Source organism: Scyliorhinus canicula, chromosome 20, assembly GCF_902713615.1.
Source record: "Scyliorhinus canicula chromosome 20, sScyCan1.1, whole genome shotgun sequence".
In the NCBI taxonomy this organism is placed as follows: Eukaryota; Metazoa; Chordata; class Chondrichthyes; order Carcharhiniformes; family Scyliorhinidae; genus Scyliorhinus; species Scyliorhinus canicula.
The window spans coordinates 90,838,833-90,861,877 of NC_052165.1; the positions used below are offsets into that span (position 1 = coordinate 90,838,833).

A 23,045-nucleotide genomic window follows, 5' to 3' on the forward strand; every position below is an offset into this window, starting at 1 on the left:
CCCTCTGACAGTGCGCCGCTCCCTCAGTACTGACCCTCTGACAGTGCAGCACTCCCTCAGTACTGACCCTCTGACAGTGCAGCACTCCTTCAGTACTGACCCCCCAACAGTGCAGCACTCCCTCAGTACTGACCCTCTGACAGTGCGGCACTCCCTCAGTATTGACCCTCTGACAGTGTGCCGCTCCCTCAGTACTGACCCCTCCGACAGTGCAGCACTCCTTCCGTACTGACCCTCTGACAGTGCAGCACTCCTTCAGTACTGACCCCCCGACAGTGCAGCACTCCCTCAGTATTGATCCTCTGACAGTGCGCCGCTCCCTCAGACTGACCCCTCCGACAGTGCAGCACTCCCTCCGTACTGACCCTCTGACAGTGCAGCACTCCCTCAGTATTGACCCTCTGACAGTGCAGCACTCCCTCAGTACTGACCCTCTGACAGTGCAGCACTCCCTCAGTACTGACCCTCTGACAGTGCAGCACTCTCTCAGTACTGGCCCTCTGACAGTGCAGCACTCCCTCAGTACTGACCCTCTGACAGTGCGGCGCTCCCTCAGTACTCACCCTCTGACAGTGCAGCACTACCTCAGTACTGATCCTCCGACAGTGCGGCACTCCGTCAGTACTGACCCTCTGACAGTGTGGCACTCCCTCAGTACTGACCCTCTGACAGTGCGGCGCTCCCTCAGTACTGACCCTCTGACAGTGCAGCACTCCCTCAGTACTGACCCTCTGACAGTGCGGCGCTCCCTCAGTACTGACCCTCCCACCCTCTCCATTGAAAATTTGAAATCAGTCGAAAAGAGAGATTGAAAGTGAAATATCGGCAGAGTCAAAGCGGCCAGGAAACTACCATTGACCTTGCTGAGAACCAGGTGGTTCAGGAATGTCCTCAAGGAGGGAAAGCTGCCATTTCTGACCAGGTCTGGCCCACATGTGACTCCTGACCTACACACGGTAATTTAGTTGATAGTTAGATGTTGGGAAAAGACCGGGTAAAGCACTCCCTTTCACAGAACATAGAAAAATACAGCACAGCACAGGCCCTTCGGCCCACAATGTGCCGAACTTTTGTCCTAGATTAAGAACAAATCAATCTAGATCCCATCATTCTACTGTAATCCATGTACCTCCAATACCCACTTGAAGGTCCCTAATGTTACCGACTCTACTTCCACAGGCAGTGCATTCCATGCCCCCACTAATCTCTGGGTAAAGAACCTACCTCTGACATCCCCCCTATATCTTCCACCATTCACCTTAAATTTAAGTCCCCTCGTAATGGTTTGTTCCACCCAAGGAAAAAGTCTCTGACTGTCTGTCTATTGTGATCATCTTATAAACTTCTATCAAGTCGCCCCTCATCTTTCTCCGTTCTAATGAGAAAAGGCCTAGCACCCTCAACCTTTCCTCGTAAGACCTACTCTCCATTCCAGGCAACACCTGGTAAATCTCCTTTACACCTTTTCCAAAGCTTCCACATCCTTCCTAAAATGAGGTGACCAGAGCTGCACATCCTCCAAATGCGGCCTGACCAAGGTTTTGTACAGCTGCATCATCACCTCACGGCTCTTAAATTCAATCCCTCTGCTAATGAACGCGAGCACACCATAGGCCTTCTTCACAGCTCTATCCACTTGAGTGGCAACTTTCAAAGATCTATGAACATAGACCCCAAGATCTCTCTGCTCCTCCACATTGCCAAGAACCGAAGAGTACCTGACTCACAATGACGGCAAATCGGTAAGCCTGTTGAGGGACAACTAGGGATCAGACGAGGAATGCCAGCGACAGCCATCGCCTCGCACCGCCCCGATCACCCACGGTGTCCAACGCGGGGCTCTGCGCTTGATGGAGGGGTTGTGGAGGGAGATTCATTCAGAACGGCCCGAGGGTGGGGGGGGGGGGGGCGGGGGGGGGCGGTGTCAGTCCGTACGGAGAGGCAAGGAGAAGCTGGGATTGCTCTCCTGAGTATGATGATGGTTAAGGGGGAGATCTAACCAAGGAGTTCCAGTTTAGGAGTGTGGGTCTCGCTGGCTGGGCCAGCATTTAGTGTGTGTGTGTGGTGCATGCGTGTTGCATGTGTGCGTGCGCATGCATGTGCGTGTGTGTGTAGATCTGCAGTCTCACGTAGGCCAGACCTGGGTAAGGAAGGCAGATTTCCGATCCCAACAGTGAGCAGACGGGCTTTGGCGACACTCGGCAATGGTTTCCACAGGCCCTGAGAATTCCTACAGTGCACGAACGAGGCCATTCGGCCCATTGAGTCTGTACCGAGCCTGCAAAAGCGCACCCTACCTCGGCCCACTCCCCCTCTCTGCCCTGTCATCAACTTAATTTAATTCCAGATTTTAAAAAAATGTAATTGAAAATTTCTCCATCTGCTGCGGTGGGGTTTGAGCCCAGAGAGTTGCAGGACCCGCCGCAGAAATGCTACTCACATATCTCCCTCCGGGGCGTAGGTGGATCCCGTGATGGTGAACGCGTTAAGTGTGCACACGTCTCCCTCCACCTTGTCGAGGACGAACATCTAGGGGAGGCAACAACACACAGCGTTGGAATGATGGCCACCACATCATGGAGCTGCTCGCCATTTTCCTCAAATCAACCAGGAGCGGTAGTTTACGTTGAGCAAATGTGGAAGGGATGTGGGTGGCGCGTGTTGAGATGCCAGAGTGATTATGGTTGTGTACGCCAGCTGCAGGTACAATACGGTACACACTGTGTACTTCATTGGGCTGCCTGGCCTGGGGGTCAAGGGTCACATGTAAATGTAAGCTGCAACCAGGCTTTCGGCCTGAAAGTGTGTCCCATGCTCGATTCTCAATACATTCGGTTTACAATCGCGATGTTGGCCATCCTGCGGCCTCAGAGCAAGGCAGTGCTGTCCACTGACCTCCGTCAACAGACCGAGGCTCGCAAAAATCTCAAGAGCGTAATGTCTAACAGAGTGCAGAAGAGGGCCTTTCAGCCAGTCGGGCCTCCACTGGTTGGCTGGTCCCATCCCCATCTCGATGCTGGCTTGAATGGGAACGGATTCTCACTCCATCTGCCTCAGAACCTTGACTACGTCCATCAAGTCTCTCCATCAAGGAGAGCAGGCCTAACCTCTCCAATTTACCCTTGTAAATCCGTGCCCTTTCCAGCCCTGCTGGGACAGGGAAGTGAAGCCAGGCCCCTGCTTCTACCGCCGGTTGGAGCGAACACGGGAAAGGTGGAAGGACCCAGTCATGTGGCGACCAGGAAAATGGGGTGAGTGTGTGAGGGGGTAGGGTGGTCAGGAAAGGCGTGAGGTTGGGAGGCGGGGGGGGGGGGGGGGGGGGGGGGGGGGGGGGGACGGAAAGGTGGAGAATCGATGGGGGTGGGGGTGGGGGGGGGGGTTGAGAGGGGAGGTGGGAAGGGGTGGGTAAGGGGAGGCTGGTCAGAGAGTCGGAGGATGGGGAGTTGTCGGTGCGTGGGGGAGGGGGGGCTAGTAAGATCACGGGGCGTGGGTGTGCTAATTTGTTCTTGGTGGTGGGAGGGGCTGCTCGTGGCTAGTCGGGACATGGGGGGCTGGTTGGGTCATGGAGGAGTGAGAGAGTCATGGAGTGGGAGGTTCGGAGGAGTGGGAGTCATGGAGGATTGAGAGGGAGATCAGAAGGATGAGTCGGGGAGTGTTGAGTGTCAGGCAGTGGGGGGGGGGGGGCGGGTGGAGGGGCAGCGAGGAGGTGGGGTGGGGTGTGGCGCTGGGGCGGTTCGAGAGAGGGTGTCAGAGTGGGGGGGAGGGAGAGGATGGAGTGGGAGATGTGGGATGTGATCAGTACCATTGTTTCCTAGGAGTTTAGAAGTGCTTCTGATTCCTCCATCTTCTCCTGGCTGAGGATTCTGGTACAACAGTCAGGGCCTGGCGTAGAATCTCCACAGTGCAGAAGGAGGCCATTTGGCCCTATCCCAGTAACCCAGAAACCCCACCTAACCTTTTGGACACTAAGGGTGAATTTATCATAGCCAATCCACCTAATCTGCACGTCTTTGGACTGTGGGAGGAAACCGGTTCACCCGGAGGAAACTCGCAGACACGTAGAGAGCGTGCAGACTCCGCACAGACAGTGACCCAGCGGGAAATTGAACCTGGGACACTGGAGCCATGAGGCGTCAGTGCTAACCACTCCTCCACCATGCTACCCATCGGATTGTCGGATGGTTCCTGGTGTCGCATCCGGCTAAGGGCTCCGCAGTTTGGAATGGAGGTCCAGGATTCTGAAGGAGGGTGCGGAGGGGGGACCAGAACGGTTCTGAGGAGCAGTAGAAGTAGACAGGTTCTCAGTCCGTGAAGAGAGACCCGGCAAACTGGGATGGTCCTCCTGAAGGCGGAGAAGGTTAAGGGGGAGATTTAATGGTGGGGACATACCTTGCAGACGGACATTTGATTTGTGGTCAAGGTCCCAGTCTTGTCTGAACAGATGACGGAGGTGCAGCCCAGGGTCTCGACGGAGGGCAGACTCCTCACGATGGCATTCTTCTTCGCCATGCGGCGAGTACCCAGTGCCAGGCAGGTGGTGATCACAGCGGGCAGGCCTGAAGAAAAGGGGATAGCACGGTTAGTCAACAGAGACAGCAGGATCATCACAACACCAAGCCCAGAAACAGCATCCATCACTCCGGACCCAGTACTGAGGGAGTGCTGCACTGTCAGAGGGTCAGTACTGAGGGAGTGCCGCACTGTCAGAGGGTCAGTACTGAGGGAGTGCCGCACTGTCAGAGGGTCAGTACTGAGGGAGTGCCGCACTGTCAGGGGGTCAGTACTGAGGGAGTGCTGCACTGTCAGAGGGTCAGTAGTGAGGGAGTGCTGCACTGTCAGAGGGTCAGTACTGAGGAAGTGCTGCACTGTCAGAGGGTCAGTACTGAGGGAGTGCCGCAATGTCAGAGGGTCAGTACTGAGGCAGCGCCGCACTGTCAGAAGGTCAGTACTGAGGGAGTGCCGCACTGTCAGAGGGTCAGTACTGAGGGAGTGCTGCACTGTCAGAGGGTCAGTACTGAGGGAGCGCCGCACTGTCAGAGGGTCAGTACTGAGGGAGCTCTACACTGTCAGAGGGTCAGTACTGAGGGAGTGCTGCACTGTCTGACGGTCAGTACTGAGGCAACGCCGCACTGTCAGAAGGTCAGTACTGAGGGAGTGCCGCACTGTCGGGGGATCAGTACTGAGGGAGTGCTGCACTGTCGGAGGGTCAGTACTGAGAGGGTGGTGCACTGTCAGAGGGTCAGTACTGAGGGAGCGCCGCACTTTGAGAGGGTCAGTACTAAGGGAGTGCCGCACTGTCGGGGGATCAGTACTGAGGGAATGCTGCAATGTCGGAGGGTCAGTACTGAGGGAGTGCTGCACTGACAGAGGGTCAGTACTGAGGGAGTGCCGCACTTTCAGAGGGTCAGCGCTGAGGGAGTGCGGCACTGTCAGAGGGTCAGTACTGAGGGAGTGCCGCACTGTCAGAGGGTCAGTACTGAGGGAGTGCTGCACTGTCAGAGGTTTAGTACTGAGGGAGCGCCGCACTGTCAGAGGGTCAGTACTGAGGAAGTGCTGCACTGTCAGAGGGTCAGTACTGAGGAAGTGCTGCACTGTCAGAGGGTCAGTACTGAGGGAGCGCCACACTGTCGAATGGGGAGTGAGCGAGAGTGCTGCGTTGCGTGCGGAGTGCGGGACTGACCTTCTGGGATGGCTGCCACAGCCAGAGCAACAGCGATTTTGAAGTAGTAAACGGCTCCTCGGATCCAGGAACCCCCGTGGACTGGGTCGTTGAAGTGTCCGATGTTGATCATCCACACTGCTATGCAGATCAGAGTGATGACTTTGGACAGCTGTTCACCAAACTCGTCCAGCTTTTGCTGAAGGGGCGTCTTTTCCTGCTCGGTGGCCACCATCTGGTCCCGGATCTTCCCGATCTCTGTGCTCACTGCTGTGGCCACCACCACTCCCGTGGCTTTGCCAGCTCCGATGTTGGTGCCCTGTTGAGGGGAGGGGAAGGGAGAGGGAGATGTTAGCTGTAGGATGCAGGACGGGCATCACCGTCAGGGATTACAGAGGTACGGGGCATTGTACTGACTCTCTGACAGTGCGGCACTCCCTCAGTACTGACCCTCTGACAGTGCGGCACTCCCTCAGTACTGATCCTCTGACAGTGCGGCGCTCCCTCAGTACTGACCCTCTGACAGTGCGGCACTCCCTCAGTACTGACCCTCTGACAGTGCGGCACTCCCTCAGTACTGACCCTCTGACAGTGCGGCACTCCCTCAGTACTGACCCTCTGACAGTGCGGCGCTCCCTCAGTACTGACCCTCTGACAGTGCGGCACTCCCTCAGTACTGACCCTCTGACAGTGCGGCACTCCCTCAGTACTGACCCTCTGACAGTGCGGCGCTCCCTCAGTACTGACCCTCTGACAGTGCGGCACTCCCTCAGTACTGACCCTCTGACAGTGCGGCACTCCCTCAGTACTGACCCTCTGACAGTGCGGCGCTCCCTCAGTACTGACCCTCTGACAGTGCGGCACTCCCTCAGTACTGACCCTCTGACAGTGCGGCACTACCTCAGTACTGACCCTCTGACAGTGCGGCACTCCCTCAGTACTGACCCTCTGACAGTGCGGCGCTCCCTCAGTACTGACCCTCTGACAGTCCAGCACTCCCTCAGTACTGACCCTCTGACAGTGCGGCACTCCCTCAGTACTGACCCTCTGACAGTGCGGCGCTCCCTCAGCACTGACCCTCTGACAGTGCAGCACTCCCTCAGTACTGACCCTCTGACAGTGCGGCACTCCCTCAGTACTGACCCTCTGACAGTGCGGCGCTCCCTCAGTACTGACCCTCTGACAGTCCAGCACTCCCTCAGTACTGACTCTCTGACAGTGCGGCACTCCCTCAGTACTGACCCTCTGACAGTGCGGCGCTCCCTCAGCACTGACCCTCTGACAGTGCAGCACTCCCTCAGTACTGACCCTCTGACAGTGCGGCGCTCCCTCAGCACTGACCCTCTGACAGTGCAGCACTCCCTCAGTACTGACCCTCTGACAGTGCGGCGCTCCTTCAGCACTGACCCTCTGACATTCATTTACTAGGACAAAGGACCCCGTCACCTTCTATTCGAGGCTTTATGGTCGGAGCAGTAGCAATCTAAGGAACCCAAGCAAAGGCATCCACACCTTTTCTTGAAGCCAAAGCAGAGAGATAAGTCATGTGATTATGACTAATCCCTCACCCTCCCTGCCTGCCTTCCTCACTATCTGGTTGAACAAGTAATTTTGCCTCGTAGAGCTACAATACGCTGTCCTCCATCTTTCCATCTTCCCAGTAGCAGCTCTATCCACGTTTGAATGCCTGCTCCGACATCTACACTTTCTACCGAAACGTCTGACCCGCTGTACCACCTCCTACATGGCCAATTCGTTTCTCTGTGCCTATTTGTTCGCTGAAGCCATCTCTGCCAGAAAAATAAAAGAAGAGAATTATCCAGCATCGGTTTTCAACCTGCCGGCCTGTGTGAAGGAACGCACCATTAGAATTTGATTCCCGAACAATACGTCTTTTCCCTGTGCCCTTCACCCTGTGAATCTTTGTTTCTCTATCCCTCTCTTTCATTGCACGAACAACAACATAGAACACACAGTGCAGAAGGAGGTCATTCGGCCCATCGAGCCTGCACCGACCCACTGAAGCCCTCACTTCCACCTTATCCCCGTAACCCAATAACCCCTCCTCACCTTTTTGGTCACTAAGGGCAATTGATCATGGCCAATCCACCTAACCTGCACGTCTTTGGACTGTCAGAGGAAACCGGAGCACCTGGAGGAAACCCATGCAGACACGGAAAGAACGTGCAGACTCCGCACAGACAGTGACCCAGCGGGGAATCGAACCTGGGACGCTGGCACTGTGAAGCCATAGTGCTAGCCACTTGTGCTACCGTGCTGCCCACGGCAGGCAACGTTGCAACTCTTCCAACCCTGTGTTTCAGTGTGTGCAAATAAATTAACCCTCTTTCTCGGGCTTGCCTTGGGGGGTAATGATAGAAATCAAATGACACCAAAAACGGTTAAGAAATACGCTTAAAAAAAGGGGGGGGGGAATCGAAAACACCTTCCTGTTTACCTACAGCGTGGTCAGGGAGAGATCAAAGCTGTTTAAATTAAGCAGTCTTTGCTATCGGGAAGACTGGGATGATGCCAGGAAGGCCTGGCATTTCAGGAAAAGGTTGACAGGCCAGCGCTCCTTTCCCTTGAAGGAAGGAGGCTGAGGGTTGGCTGAATGGAGGGAGGTTTTACTAAAAAGGATAGGGCTGGCGAAACTGAAGGCTGTTCTCCTTGGATCGCTGGAGATGAGGGGGAGATCCGGTAAGAGGTGTAGGGAAAGAAGGCTACCATCTGAATGGTCATAAATTAGGAGAGGGGAATGTGCAATGGGACCTGGGTGTACTCGTACACCAGTCACTGAAGGTAAGCATGCAGATACAGCAGGTGGTCAAGAAGGCAAATAGTATGTTGGCCTTTATAGCGAGAGGTTTCGAGTATAGAAGCAGGGATGTGTTGCTGCAATTATACAGGGCCTTCGTGAGGCCACACCTGGAGTATTGTGTGCAGTTTTGGTCTCCTTATCTGAGGAAGGATGTTCTTGCTCTTGAGGGAGTACAGCAAAGGTTTACCAGACTGATTCCTGGCACGGCGGGACTGACGTTTGAGGAAAGATTGAATCAGTTAGGAATGTCTTCGTTGGAGTTCAGAAGAATGAGGGGGGATCTCACAGAAACTTATAAAATTCTAAGAGGACTGGACAGGGTAGATGCAGGAATGATCTTCCCGATGGTGGATGTGTCCAGAACTAGGGGTCACAGTCTGAGGATACGGGGTAGACCGTTAGGCAGAGATGAGGAGAAATGTCTTCACCCAGAGAGAGGTTGGTTGTGGAATTCGTTACCACAGGAAGTAGGTGAGGCCAAAATATTGTATGTTTTCAAGAAGCAGTTCAATATGGCACTTCGGGCGAAGGGGGTCAAAGGATATGGGGGAGAGCGAGATCAGTCCATTGAGTTGGATCAGCCATGATTGATGCAGGGCGTCACAGTTTTAAGGTTTCAGGAAAGGGTGGTGAGGGGGTGGGGAATGTGGGGAAGGACTCTCTTCATGCAGCGAGTGTTAATGACCTGGAACTTGGTGGATATCCGACATGGTGGCAGCGGAGGTGATGAGCGTTATCAATTGGACGGACGCTTGAGGGGAATAAAGCTCCAGGGAGAGAGTGGGGGGGGGGGGGGGGGGGGGGGGGTGGCAATGGGGATGGACTGGATTGCCCTGGAGAGCGCTAACGTGGACTCGATAGGCTGAATGTCTTCTTTCTCCTGTGCCTTTCTCAGTCTATCTACTTCTTCTGCGGCACCGCAATGACTTTGGCTGCGTATCATTCAATCGGATACCGGTCGGCAGGGGGCGAGAGGTGGCCCTGGACCCACAGCTGGGTGTGAGACGGAGGGGGGGGGGGGGGGGGGGGGGGGGGGAATTATGGGCAACTCACGGAAAACAGCATATTCTTCTTGTCCTGGTTGACAGCGCGAGGGTCTGGAATGGGATCGGTGTGCTTGATCACGGAGACTGATTCACCTGGCGGGCGGGAAAATGTTTAATCAGAAATGGTTCATTGATCACTGCGGCAACACCAGGTAACCTCCGGGGAAAACGCGGCGCAGTGAACTCCTTCCGCCGGACAATCCAATCACCGACTAGGAGCAGGAGGAGGCCGAGCCCTGCTCACTCATTTAATAAGATGGTGACTGATCCGATCGTCACCGCCTCCGCATCCCCCTCCGCCCGATAACCTTTCACCCCACTCGTTAATCGTGAACCTATCCAGCCCCTGCCTCACAAATATTCAAAGTCTCTGCTTCCTCACAGATGGGGGCCTAATAGGGCCGGAATGGGGTCAGAGTGGGAGTGGGATGGAGTGGATCTGATTGGGGTCAGAGGGAATCGGATTGGGGTCAGTGGGATGAGAGTGGGTTGGATTGGGGTCAGGGTGGGTCAGATTGGGGTCAGAGTGGGTCGGATTGGGGTAGGTTTGGGGTCGGAGTGGGGTCACATTGATGTCAAAGTGAGGTAGGTTTGGGGTCAGAGTGGGTCACATTGATGTCAGAGTGAGGTAGGATTGGGGTCAGGGTGGGTCGGATTGGGGTCAGAATGGGTCGGATTGGGGTCAGAGTGGGTCGGATTGGGGTCAGAGTGGGTCGGATTGGGGTCAGAGTGGGTCGGATTGGGGTCAGAGTGGGTCGGATTGGGGTCAGAGTGGGTCGGATTGGGGTCAGAGTGGGTCGGATTGGGGTCAGAGTGGGTCGGATTGGGATCAGAGTGAGGTAGGATTGGGGTCAGAGTGGGTCGGATTGGGATCAGAGTGGGTCGGATTGGTGTCAGAGTGGGTCGAATTGGGGTCAGGTGGGGGTCAGAGTGGGTCGGATTTGGGTCAGAGGGGTTGGATAGGGGTCATATTTGGGTCAGAGTGGGTCGGATTGGGGTCAGAGTGGGTTGGATTGGGGTCAGAGTGGGTCGGATTGGGGTCAGAGTGGGTCGGATTGGGGTCAGAGTGGTTCGGGTTCGGGTCAGAGGGGTTGGATAGTGGTCATGTTTGGGTCAGAGTGGGTCGGATTGGGGTCAGATTGATGTCAGAGTGAGGTAGGATTGGGGTCAGAGTGGGTCGGATTGGGGTCAGAGGGGTTGGACAGGGGTCATGTTTGGGTCAGAGTGGGTCGGATTGGGGTCAGAGTGGGTCGGATTGGGATCAGAGTGGGTCGGATTGGGATCAGAGTGGGTCGGATTGGGGTCAGAGTAGGTCGGATTGGGGTCAGAGGGGTTGGTTTGGGGTCAGAGTGGGTCGGATTGGGGTCAGAGTGGGTCGGATTGGGGTCAGAGTGGGTCGGATTGGGGTCAGAGTGGGTCGGATTGGGGTCAGAGTGGGTTGGATTGGGGTCAGAGTGGGTCGGATTGGGGTCAGAGGGGTTGGTTTGGGGTCAGAGGGGTTGGTTTGGGGTCAGAGGGGTTGGTTTGGGGTCACAGTGGGTCGGATTGGGGTCAGAAGGGTTGGTTTGGGGTCAGAGAGGTCGGATTGGGGTCAGAGTGGGTCGGATTGGGGTCAGAAGGGTTGGTTTGGGGTCAGAGAGGTTGGTTTGGGGTCAGAGGGGTTGGTTTGCCGTTGGGAGTGAGATAGGTGTCAGTATTTGCCCATACTCATTTCCCATTTAATTTGAGAAAGCTGAAGAATACAAAGCCAAGCCATCAGTCCCTCACTGACCTGTCAGAATGGATTGGTCGACACGCAAAGTGGTGGAGATGATGTTGATAATCCTGATGTCGGCAGGAACCTTGTCTCCCACTGTGGAATCAATCAAAGACCTCAGGATTAGCACACCGGAGCACGTAACAATCCGGGAAGCAATGTGGAGGAATATCAGGATCCTGGAATGGCAAATCCTGTTTCCACCTTTATTGGAATCTCACAATCACACACTCACTCCCAGGTAACCAGCACAAAGTGAACGCCGCACTGTCAGAGGGTCTATGCTGAGGGAGCACCATACTGTTGGAGGGTCAGTGCTGACGGGGTGCTGCACTGTTGGAGGATCAGTACTTTTTTGAAAATAAATTTAGAGTACCCAATTCATTTTTTTTTCCAATTAAGGGGCAATGTAGCATGGCCAATCCACCTAACCTGCACATCTTTGGATTGTGGGGGTGAAACCCACGCAGACAGGGGCAGAATGTGCAAACTCTACACGGGCAGTGACCCAGGGCCGGGATTCGAACCAGGGTCATCAGTGCCGAATGCAGCAGTGCTAACCACTGCGCCACATGCCGCCAATGGAGAATCAGTACTGATGGAGCACCACACTGTCGGAGGGTCTGTGTTGAGGGAGTGCCGCACTGTCGGAGGGTCAGTACTGAGGGAGTGCTGCACTGTTAGAGGGTCAGTGCTGAGTGAGCGCTGCACTGTCAGAGGGTCAGTACTGAGGGAGTGCTGCACGTCAGAGGGTCAGTACTGAGGGAGTGCCGTATTGTCAAAGGGTAAGTACTGAGGGAGTGTCGCACTGTCAAAGGGTCAGTACTGAGGGAGTGCCGCACTGACAGAGGGTCAGTACTGAGTGAGTGCTACACTGTCAGAGGGTCAGTACTGAGGGAGTGCTGCACTGTCAGAGGGTCAGTACTGAGGGAGAGACGCACTGCCAGAGGGTCAGTACTGAGGGAGTGCTGCACTGTCAGAGGGTCAGTACTGAGGGAGCACCGCACTGTCAGAGGGTCAGTACTGAGGGAGTGCTGCACTGTCAGAGGGTCAGTACTGAGGGAGCGCTGCACTGTCAGAGGGTCAGTGCTGAGGGACCGCTGCACTGTCAGAGGGTCAGTACTGAGGGAGTGCTGCACTGTCAGAGGGTCAGTGCTGAGGGAGTGCTGCACTGTCAGAGGGTCAGTACTGAGGGAGTGCTGCACTGTCAGAGGGTCAGTACTGAGGGAGTGCCGCACTGTCAGAGGGTCAGTGCTGAGGGAGTGCTACACTGTCAGAGGGTCAGTGCTGAGGGAGTGCTGCACTGTCAGAGGGTCAGTGCTGAGGGACCGCTGCACTGACAGAGGGTCAGTACTGAGGGAGTGCAGCACTGTCAGAGGGTCAGTACTGATAGAGCGCCGCACTGTCAGAGGGTCAGTGCTGAAGGACTGCTGCACTGTCAGAGGTTCAGTACTGTGTGTGGAAGTTTGGAATGCAGTGAGGGTGGGGGGAGTGCGAGTGGGTCTGTGCGATGTGAACAGCTGTTGATCACTTACGAAAACTGAGATCTCAGCATTGCTGTTGTTCTGGCGGCTAGTCAATACTGTAACGGAGAAGGTCGCCACTGGGAGGGTGGGGGTGGGGGGTGGGGAGGGGGGGGGTGCTTGCCAGAGCACCAGGGCGTTATATAACACTGCTAAGTGTCTCCTCGTCTCTGCTGCTGCTACCCTAATGATGGGGAAGCTTATTCCCCTCTGTGTCTTGGTGAATTCCGAGTGTCATCAAATTCTCCAGGAGCTCCATCTCCTTACATGGCAAGGTGGGAGCGCGAGGGAAAAGTATCAGGTGTTGGGCTGTGCAGGGTTACTGGGTGGAGTGGTGGGAGGGCGGTGAGAGCTGGTCTGAACTGGCAGGACGGGGATGGGAGGTCAGCCCTCAATGGCATCCTGGCAGAGAGGGTGGAGGGCATGGAGTGCGATACCCACATGTTGTTTAGAGAGAGGGAGAGAGAGAGAGGCAGAGAGAGAGTGAGAAAGGGAGAGAGAACCAGAGAGACAGAGAGAGCAAGGCAGAGAGGGAAAGAGGGATACAGAGAGTGTGAGAGAGAGAAAGAGAGAGAGAGAGAGACAGCGAGACAGAAAGAGAGACAGAGAGAGACAGACAGAGAGAGAGACAGAGTGAGAGAGAGGGACAGAGAGAGAGAGAGAGGGGGGAGACGTAGAGAGAGGGACAGAGAGAGACAGAGAGAGACAGAGACAGAGACAGAGAGAAACAGAGAGAGAGAGAGAGAGAGAGAGGGGGGACGTAGAGCGAGAGAGGGACAGAGAGAGAGAGACAGAGAGAGACAGAGAGAAAGACACAGACGGAGAGCCAAAGAGTGAGAGAGTCAGAGGCAGAGAGAGAGAGCGAGGCAGAGGGAGAGATAGAAGGAGATGGAGGCAAACAGAACGTGAGAGACAGATCAGAGAGACAAACAGAGAGAGAGATCGAGACAGAGAGAGGGGCAGAGAGGGAAAGGCAGAGAGATGCAGAGGGGCATATAGAGGGAGATAGAGACAGAGTGATTCAGACAGAGAGAAAGCGAAGAGGGAGAAAGAGCGAGAGAGAGGGGCGCAGAAGGAGGAAAAGAGAGGAAGAGAGTGGGAAACAGAGAGAGAGACACACACACACACAGGGAGAAAGAGAGAGACTGAGAGAGAGAGACAGACAGGCAGAGAGAGACAGAAAGAGAGAGAGAGAGAGAGAGTAGGAGACAGAGAGATAGGAGGAGGGATATAGACACCACGTTGGGAGCTGAAACGCAGAATTTGCAGCCTGGGAGATTAGGAAGAAGATGTTCAGGCTATCTGGCCCACACGGGATCTTTCAGAGAACTGGTACCCTTCCCACATCCACCTCCACCCTGTCAGCTCGACACGTCGACAGTCAACTTCCCAGATCTGCATGTGTAACCCTGGCGCAGAGCCGCTTGGCAGCAATTTGATTTGGGGATCAATGTGGGCCCTGGGACAGGGGACTGAACTCCACCCAAACCCCACCCAAGACTGCATTCCTTTACACAGAAGCTGTGGTATCTGATACACACCTGAAAGGTAAAGATAGGGACCAGAGGTTTCAACGTCACAACTTAAATACAGTACCACAAACAGTGCATCACTCCCTCAGTACTGACCCGCTGACAATGCGGCACTCCCTCAGTACGGACCCTCTGACAGGGCAGCACTCCCTCAGTACTGACCCTCTGACAGTGCAGCACTCCCTCAGTACTGACCCGCTGACAATGCGGCACTCCCTCAGTACGGACCCTCTGACAGGGCAGCACTCCCTCAGTACTGACCCGCTGACAATGCGGCACTCCCTCAGTACTGACCCTCTGACAGTGCGGCACTCCCTCAGTACTGACCCTCTGACAGTGCAGCACTCCCTCAGTACTGACCCTCTGACAGGGCAGCACTCCCTCAGTACTGACCCTCTGACAGTGCGGCACTCCCTCAGTACTGACCCTCTGACAGTGCAGCACTCCCTCAGTACTGACCCTCTGACAGTGCGGCACTCCCTCAGAACTGACCCTCTGACAGTGCAGCACTCCCTCAGTACTTACCCTCTGACAGTGCAGCACTCCCTCAGTACTGACCCTCTGACAGTGCACCACTCCCTCAGTACTGACCCTCTGACAGTGCAGCACTCCTTCAGTACTGACCCTCTAACAGTGCGGCACTCCCTCAGTACTGACCCTCTGACAGTGCAGCACTCCCTCAGTACTGACCCTCTGACAGTGCAGCACTCCCTCAGTACTGACCCTCTGACAGTGCAGCACTCCTTCAGTACACCCTCTGACAGTGCAGCACCCTCAGTACTGAACCTCTGACAGTGCAGCACTCCCTCAGTACTGACCCTCTGACAGTGTGGCACTCCCTTAGTACTGACCCTCTGACAGTGCAGAGCTCCCTCAGTACTGACTCTCTGACAGTGCAGCACTCCCTCAGTACTGACCCTCTGACAGTGCAGCACCTCACTCACCACTGATCCTCTTACAGTGTGGCACTCCGTCAGTACTGAGCTTCAAACACTCACAGGACAGGCATAGCACAGGGTTAGACATCGAGTAAAGCTCCCTCTACACCAGGGGTGGGCAAACTTTTCCGTGCAAGGGCCACATTCAGAAATTCACAATTCACAAAGGGCCGCATAGTATATTAAGTAAAATAATTACTTCACCCGGTTATGATTCTGGGCGCCTCATATAGAACATAGAACAGTACAGCACAGAACAGGCCCTTCGGCCCTCGACGTTGTGCCGAGCAATGATCACCCTACTCAAGTCAACGTATCCACCCTATACCAGTAAGTAACCCAACAGCCCCCCCCCCATTAACCTTAAAAAAAATTTAAAAAAAAAAAAAATTGTTTTTTAAAAATTTTTTTTTTTTTTTTTTTAATGACTTGGTGGGCCGCAGAAATACCTTTGGCGGGCCGCATGCGGCCCGCGGGCCGTAGTTTGCCCACCCCTGCTCTACACTGTCCCCATCAAACACTCCCAGGACAGGTACAGCACGGGGTTAGATACAGAGTAAAGCTCCCACTGCACTGTCTCCATCGTACACTCCCAGGACAGGTACAGCTGAGCTGTTCTAATGGGACTGTCTTCACCTGAAGCATGCTGGGGCCAGGGTCTTGGTGAATCGCATAACTAGGGCTGTACATAGGGGTTCAATCGAAAAGGTGTTGGTGGGGGTGGGGGTGGGGGCGAGGGGAGAGTTCAGTTGTATGGAAGATTAGAAAATCAAAGTTGAGGGAGAAGGAGGGAGAGCACGTTAATGATGAGGTGGATTGTTACCAGAAAATAAAATGAATGGACAGAACGTGTGAAAGTCATATTTTACCACGTAATCAGATCATTTGGAAATATCATAAAGGAAGAAACCTGAAGGCTTGGAGTCTGAATGCACAAGACATTCGGAACCAAATTAATGAGATAACAGCCCAAATAGAGAGAAGAGGGTATAATTTGGTGGTGATAACTGAGACATGGTTACAAGGAGACCAGGAGCGGGATTCTCCGACCACCTGCCGGGTCGGAGAATCGCCGGGGGGCGGGGTGAATCCCGCCCCACCGCCGGCTGACGAATTCTCCGGCGTCGGGGTTTTGGTGTGGGCGGGAATCGCGTTGCGCCGGTCGGGGACCGTTGGCAGTGGCCTCCCCGGCGATTCTCCGCCCCGCGATGGGCCGAGTGCCTGCCCGTTTTCGGCCAGTCCCGCTGGCGTAAATCACACTGGTCCGTACCGGGAGGACCTGGCTCTACGAGCAGCCTTCCGAGTCCTCGGGGCGGGTTGCTAGGGGATCTGGCCCCGGGGGGGGGGGGGGGGGGGGGTGCCCCCACGGTGGCCTGGCCCGTGATCGGAGCCCACCGATCCACGGGCGGGCCTGTGCCGTGGGGGCACTCTTTCCCTCCACGCCGGCTGCTGACAAACTCGGCCATGGCCGGCGCGGAGAAGAACCTGCCTGTGCATGCGCTGGGATGACGCCAGCACACGCTGGCGCTCCAGCGCATGCACTAACCTGCGCCGGCCGGCGGAGGCACTTCGGTGCCGGTTGGCGCGGCGTCAAGCCCTTCTGCGCCGGCTGGCCCAGCGCCAACTGCGCTAGCGCCGGCCTAGCCTCTGAAGGTTCCGCATCTTCCGGGCGCTCCGATGCCGGTGTGGTTCACGCCACTCCTCGGTGACGGTACAGCCCGCCCCACCAAATAGGGGAGAATCCCGTCCCAGATTTGTCAATCGAATGTACAAGTGTGCTCAGTATTCAAGCAGAACAGGCAGAAAGGTGGTGTAGCTTTATTGGCAAAGGAAGGGGCCTGTGCTGTAGTGACAAACGATATCAGCACTGGAGATCAAGATGTGGAAAAAATCTGGGTGGAGTCAGAAATACCAAAGGAAAGAGGTCCCTGGTTGGAGTAATCTATCGATCCCTCAAACAGTAATTCCGCAATGGGGCACAGATTAAGCCAGGAATTATTGGAGGTTTGTAAGAAAAGTACGGCAATAATCATGGGAGATTTTCCTATGCACATAGACTGGATTAATCAATTTGGCAAGATTAGCCTCGAGGGAGAGTACATTGAATATGTTATAGATTGTTTCTTGGAGCAATATGCTGTGAAACCAACCAGGGAGCAGCCTATTATGACTTTGGTATTGTGTATTGAGCAGGGATGAATTAATTACCTCATAGTTAAGGATCTTCCAGGGAAGAGTGATCATAACATGAAGGAATTTCAAATTCAGTTTGAGGGCGAGAAACAGGAGAACCACACTGGTGTTCTGGAGTTGAAGAAAGATAATGACATCGTCATGAGGGCAGAATTTGGCCAGACAGGACAAGGCAGAAAAAGGAAAAAGTTGATGGGCAGTGGCAGTTATTTAAGCAGATATTCATTTTATCCCAACTAAAATATATTCCAGAGAGGGAGGAAGATTGGAAGAGGGGGAAAAACATCCATGGCTGAGTAAGGAATAACATTAAGATGAAACCGAAGGCATACCGTACTGCAACGGCCGTTGGCAGGCAGGAAGATTGGGCACCCAATTCTTTTTTTTCCCAATTAAGGGGCAATTTAGCGTGGCAAATTGACCTACCCTGCACATCGTTTTGGGTTGTGGGGGTGAGACTCACGCAGACACGGAGACATTGTGCAAACTCCAAACGGACAGTGGCCCCGAGGCCGGGATCGAACTCGGGTCCTTGGCGCCGTGAGGCAGCAGTGCTAACCACTGCACCACCGTGATGTCCCTTGGTTGGAAAACTTTTAAAGATCGACAAAGAGAAACTAAAAAGTTATAAAAAGAGCAGATAAATTATGAAAGAAAACTAGTAAAAAATATAATAAATGATAGCAAAAGCTTCTATAAGCATATAAAAGGTAAGGGAGTAGCTAAAGTGAATGTTGGTCCCTTGGAGAATGAGACCGGGGAATTAATACTAGGGAACACAGGAAAGGTGAAATCAATATTTGGCTTCAGTTTTCACAGTGCAGGAAACTAGTACCATCCCAATAGAGACAGGTAATGCAGAGTTAATAGAAAGGGAGGAACTTAGAAAAACCATCATCGATTGGGAAAAAGTACTGAACAAACTATTGGAATTGAAGGCAGACAAGTCCCCAGGGCCTGATTGCCTACATCCTAGGGTGTTAATGGAAGTGGCAGACCCGGAGATAGTGGATCCACTGGTTATAATATTCCAAAGTCCCTGGATGCGGGAAAGATTCCAGTGGATTTGAAAAACACTAACGTAACTTTCTTATTCAAACCGGGAAGAGAGGCAGAAAGTGGGAAACTATAGACCAGTTAGTTTAACATCTGTCATTGGGAAATTGTTAGAATCCATTATTAAGGAAGTAATATCAGGACATTTGGAAAGTCAAAGCGCTATCCATCAAAGTTAGCATGGTTTTATGAAGTGTAAATCAAGTTTGACTAATTTGCACGAGTTCTTCGAAGATGATACAAGCCAAGTGGATAAAGGGGATCTGTAGATGTAGTATATCTGAACTTTCGGAAGGCTTTTGATAAGGTGCCGCACAGAAGGTTAACTCACAAGGTTCGATCACATGGGGATTCTGGGTAATTTATTATCTTGGATAGAAGACTGGCTGACGGACAGAAGACAGTCAGGATAAATGGGTCTTTTTCTGGATGGCAAGAGGTAACTAGTGGGGTGCCACAGGGATCGGTCCCTGGGCCCCAGCTATTAACAATCAATATTAATGACTGGGATAGAGGGATAGAAGGTTCTATCGCCAAATTTGCAGATAACACAAAAATAGGTGGGACAGTAAGTTGCAATGAGGAAATTAGATACAGAGTAAAGCTCCCTCTACACTGTCCCCATCAAACACTCCCAGGACAGGTCCAGCACGGGGTTAGATACAGAGTAAAGCTCCCTCTACACTGTCCCTATCAAACACTCCCAGGACAGGTACAGCACAGGGTTAGATACAGAGTAAAGCTCCCTCTACACTGTCCCCATCAAACACTCCCAGGACAGGTACAGCACGGGGTTAGATACAGAGTAAAGCTTCCTCTACACTGTCCCCATCAAACACTCCCAGGACAGGTACAGCACGGGGTTAGATACAGAGTAAAGCTCCCTCTTCACTGTCCCCATCAAACACTCCCAGGACAGGTACAGCACAGGGTTAGATACAGAGTAAAGCCCCCTCTACACTGTCCCCATCAAACACTCCCAGGACAGGTACAGCACGTGGTTAGATACAGAGTAAAGTTCCTCTGCACTGTTCCCATCAAACACTCCCAGGACAGGTACAGCACGGGGTTAGATACAGAGTGAAGCACCGTATTAATGATGGAACAAGGTGTGAGGTCTTCCTCCAGCACATCGCAGACTCCCAGCTCACCTGCCACCTCCACGATGTCACCGGGGACGATCTCGCGAGCTTTGATTCTCTGCACCAGCTTCTTGTCCGTCCGGTAAACCTTCCCTATTTCGGGCTCATACTCCTTCAGCGCCTCTATGGCATCCTCGGCATTTCTCTCCTGTGGCATCGAATAACCCACAAACAGGTGAGAAGGGAAGGGGAATGGGACGAGGGTGGGGCGAGGGGGTTCGCAAACAGGGTTTGGACAGGGTGAGCGGGGGCGGTGCGGAATGGAAACAGGAGTTTGACTGGGATACAAAGGCAACTGGAACGTTACACTTTTTTGCAACGGGGGGGGGGGGGGGAGAACAACGGCGGGCACAAGGAGCATAAATGTCGGGAAGCTTGACTGCAACGGTTGGCGTTTCCGCAGCTGGAGTACTGCGGACAGTTTTGGTCTCCTTCCTCACGGAAGGAATAGACTCACGTCGGAGGCAGTTCAGACAAGATTCCCTGGGTTATTTCCTGGGATGATTTTGTTTCATAGAATCATACAATCCCTATAGTGCAGAAGGAGGCCATTCGGCCCTTCGAGTCTGCACCGACCCTTCGAATGAGCTACCCATTTACACTCTCCCTTCCACCCCAGCCTGTGCCTGAAACTGCACAACCTAACTTCCACATCCCTGGACATTAAGGGGCAATTTAACACGGCCCATCCACCTAACCTGCACATCTTCACGAGGGGAGGTTTGAGCAGGTTGGGGTTCCCCACCCTTCGGAGTTTGGGGGAATGAGTGGTGATTTTATTGAAACGTATCAGATTCTGAGGGGGGTGGCACTTGATAGGGTAGTTACTGAGAGAATGTTTCCTCCCTCGTGAGGGGGGGGGGAAATCGAGAATGGCATGAGGAGGGATTTCTTCTCTACGAGGGGGGCAATCTGTGGAATTCTCCCTTCCCGCGGGAGAGAAGTGGGGTGGGGAGGGCGGGTGCGGCGTATTGCATATATTCAAGGCCCAGTGAGGCAGAGTTCCGATCGATGAGGGGGAGTCGAGGTGGGGAGGGGAACAGGAAAGCGGAGCTGAGGTAGCAGTCAAATCAAGCAGGATCATATCGAACGGTGAGGTTGGCGGGGTGAGGGGGGTGGGCATAGCAGGGCTCGAGGAGCTGGGCGGCCTCCACCAGTCTGGACTGTTACCTTACCTGCCACACACCGACCACGGCGTTCGCGATCAGGATCAGGAGGATGACGAAAGGCTCCACAAAGGCCGTGATTGTCTCCTCGCCTTCTTCAAACCAGGCCAAGACCTAGGGAGGGGGGGGCAAGGAGAGAGAGGGACAAAGGGTTAATGTGCGGCAGCCACGTCGACGCCCGCTCCAAGTCACCGACACCGAGCCGCGGGAACAACGCTGCGACAGGAGGATTAATCACCCCACACTCTGGTTCTTTTACCGCTCACCACTAATCTGTGTTCCTCTGCTTTCCCCACCTCGATTAAATTCCCCCCTTAACCTTCTTGATCTAAGGAGAACAATCCCAGCTACCCAGGTTGCTCAGCAGGGACTGAAGTCTCCTCCCACCCCACCTCTTTCCCTTCCCCTCCGCTGTATTGTCAGAGGGTCAGTACTGAGGGAGTGCCGCACTGTCAGAGGGTCAGTACTGAGGGAGTGCCGCACTGTCAGAGGGTCAGTACTGAGGGAGTGCCGCACTGTCAGAGGGTCAGTACTGAGGGTGTGCTGCACTGTCAGATGGTCAGTACTGAGCGAGTGCCGCACTGTCAGAGGGTCAGTACTGAGGGAGTGCCGCTCTGTCAGAGGGTCAGTACTGAGAGAGTGCCGCACTGTCAGAGTGTCAGTACTGAGGGAGTGCCGCATTGTCAGAGGGTCAGTACTGAGGGAGCAGCGCACTGTCAGGGGGTCAGTACTGAGGGAGTGCCACACTGTCAGAGGGTCAGTACTGAGGGAGTGCTGCACTGTCAGAGGGTCAGTACTGAGGGAGTGCTGCACTGTCAGAGGGTCAGTACTGAGCGAGTGCCGCACTGTCAGAGGGTCAGTACTGAGAGAGTGCCGCACTGTCAGAGTGTCAGTACTGAGGGAGTGCCGCATTGTCAGAGGGTCAGTACTGAGGGAGTGCCGCACTGTCAGAGGATCAGTACTGAGGGAGTGCCGCATTGTCAGAGGGTCAGTACTGAGGGAGTGCTGCACTGTCAGATGGTCAGTACTGAGCGAGTGCCGCACTGTCAGAGGGTCAGTACTGAGGGAGTGCTGCACTGTCAGAGGGTCAGTACTGAGGGAGTGCTGCACTGTCAGAGGGTCAGTACTGAGGGAGCCACACTATCAGAGGGTCAGTACTGAGGGAGTGCTGCACTGTCAGAGGGTCAGTACTGAGGGAGTGCTGCACTGTCAGAGGGTCAGTACTGAGGGAGTGCCGCACTGTCGAAGGGTCAGTACTGAGGGAGTGCTGCACTGTCAGAGGGTCAGTACTGAGGGAGTGCTGCACTGTCAGAGGGTCAGTACTGAGGGAGTGCCGCACTGTGTCTCTCTGTCTCTCTTTCTGTATCGCACTCACTCTTTCTGTCTCCTCTTTCCCTCTGGGCAGTATGGCATCCCCGATGGTCTGGTGATGTAATTCTTCCCAGACGGGATTGGAATCCAAAAGTCTGAAGCAGCACTCCATTCAGACCCAACCCGTGCTCTATCCCCATAACCCCACCTAACGGGCCGGATTCTCCCAACGGGAGACTAAGTGCCGACGCTGGAGTGAAAACCGGACTGTTTCACTCCGGCGTAGGAGGCCGCTCTTCGTCCCCTATTCTCCCACCCTCGGGGGGCTAGGAGCGGCGCCACGTAAATGACGTCACCCGCGCATGCGCTGGTTGCCGTCCTCCCCGCAAGATCACTCCTCCATTTCGGCGGAGGAAAGGCGTGCGTCCTTCAGTGACGCTGGCCCGCCGATCGGTGGGCACCGATCGCGGGCCAGACCCCTTCTGAGCGCCCCCCCCCGGTGCTCGATCCTCCCTCCCCCCCCCCCCCCCACAGGCCGCCCCCGCAGCGTTCCTGCGCAGTTCATGCCGGCAGTGACCAGATTGGCACCGGGGTGAACACGTCGACTTCGGCAGGCTGCTCGGCCCATCCGGGCCAGAGAATCGCCGCTTGGCAGTTACAAACGGCGAGCGGCGACTCTCCGAGCGGCCTGCCGTAAATCTTGGCGCGCGTTTTGGGGAGAATCGCGTGCGGGTGCCAGGGCAGCGTAGCGGGACTCGCCCGGCCCCCCCCCCGATTCTCTCACCCGGCGTGAGGGGGGGTGGGGGGGGGGGGAATTGCGCCCAACCTTTTGGAAATTGAGGGAAATGTATAGTGGCCAATCCACCTAACCTGCACGTCTTTGTTCTGTGGGAGGAAACCGG

At 54.6% G+C, this 23,045-nt stretch overlaps 1 protein-coding gene across 1 annotated transcript in view; it reads right to left on the minus strand.

Moving 5' to 3' along the window:
- Nucleotides 1-23,045, minus strand: part of LOC119954860 (sarcoplasmic/endoplasmic reticulum calcium ATPase 1) — a 72,897-nt gene that overhangs the window by 35,897 nt on the left and 13,955 nt on the right. Inside the window, exons 4-10 of the mRNA XM_038780443.1 lie at nt 20,842-20,946; nt 19,676-19,814; nt 11,298-11,378; nt 9,534-9,619; nt 5,681-5,978; nt 4,390-4,556; nt 2,441-2,529 (exon numbers count right to left, since the gene is read on the minus strand). Of these exons, the coding sequence (XP_038636371.1) occupies nt 2,441-2,529; nt 4,390-4,556; nt 5,681-5,978; nt 9,534-9,619; nt 11,298-11,378; nt 19,676-19,814; nt 20,842-20,946 (965 nt within the window). The remainder of the gene's footprint in view (nt 1-2,440; nt 2,530-4,389; nt 4,557-5,680; nt 5,979-9,533; nt 9,620-11,297; nt 11,379-19,675; nt 19,815-20,841; nt 20,947-23,045) is intronic.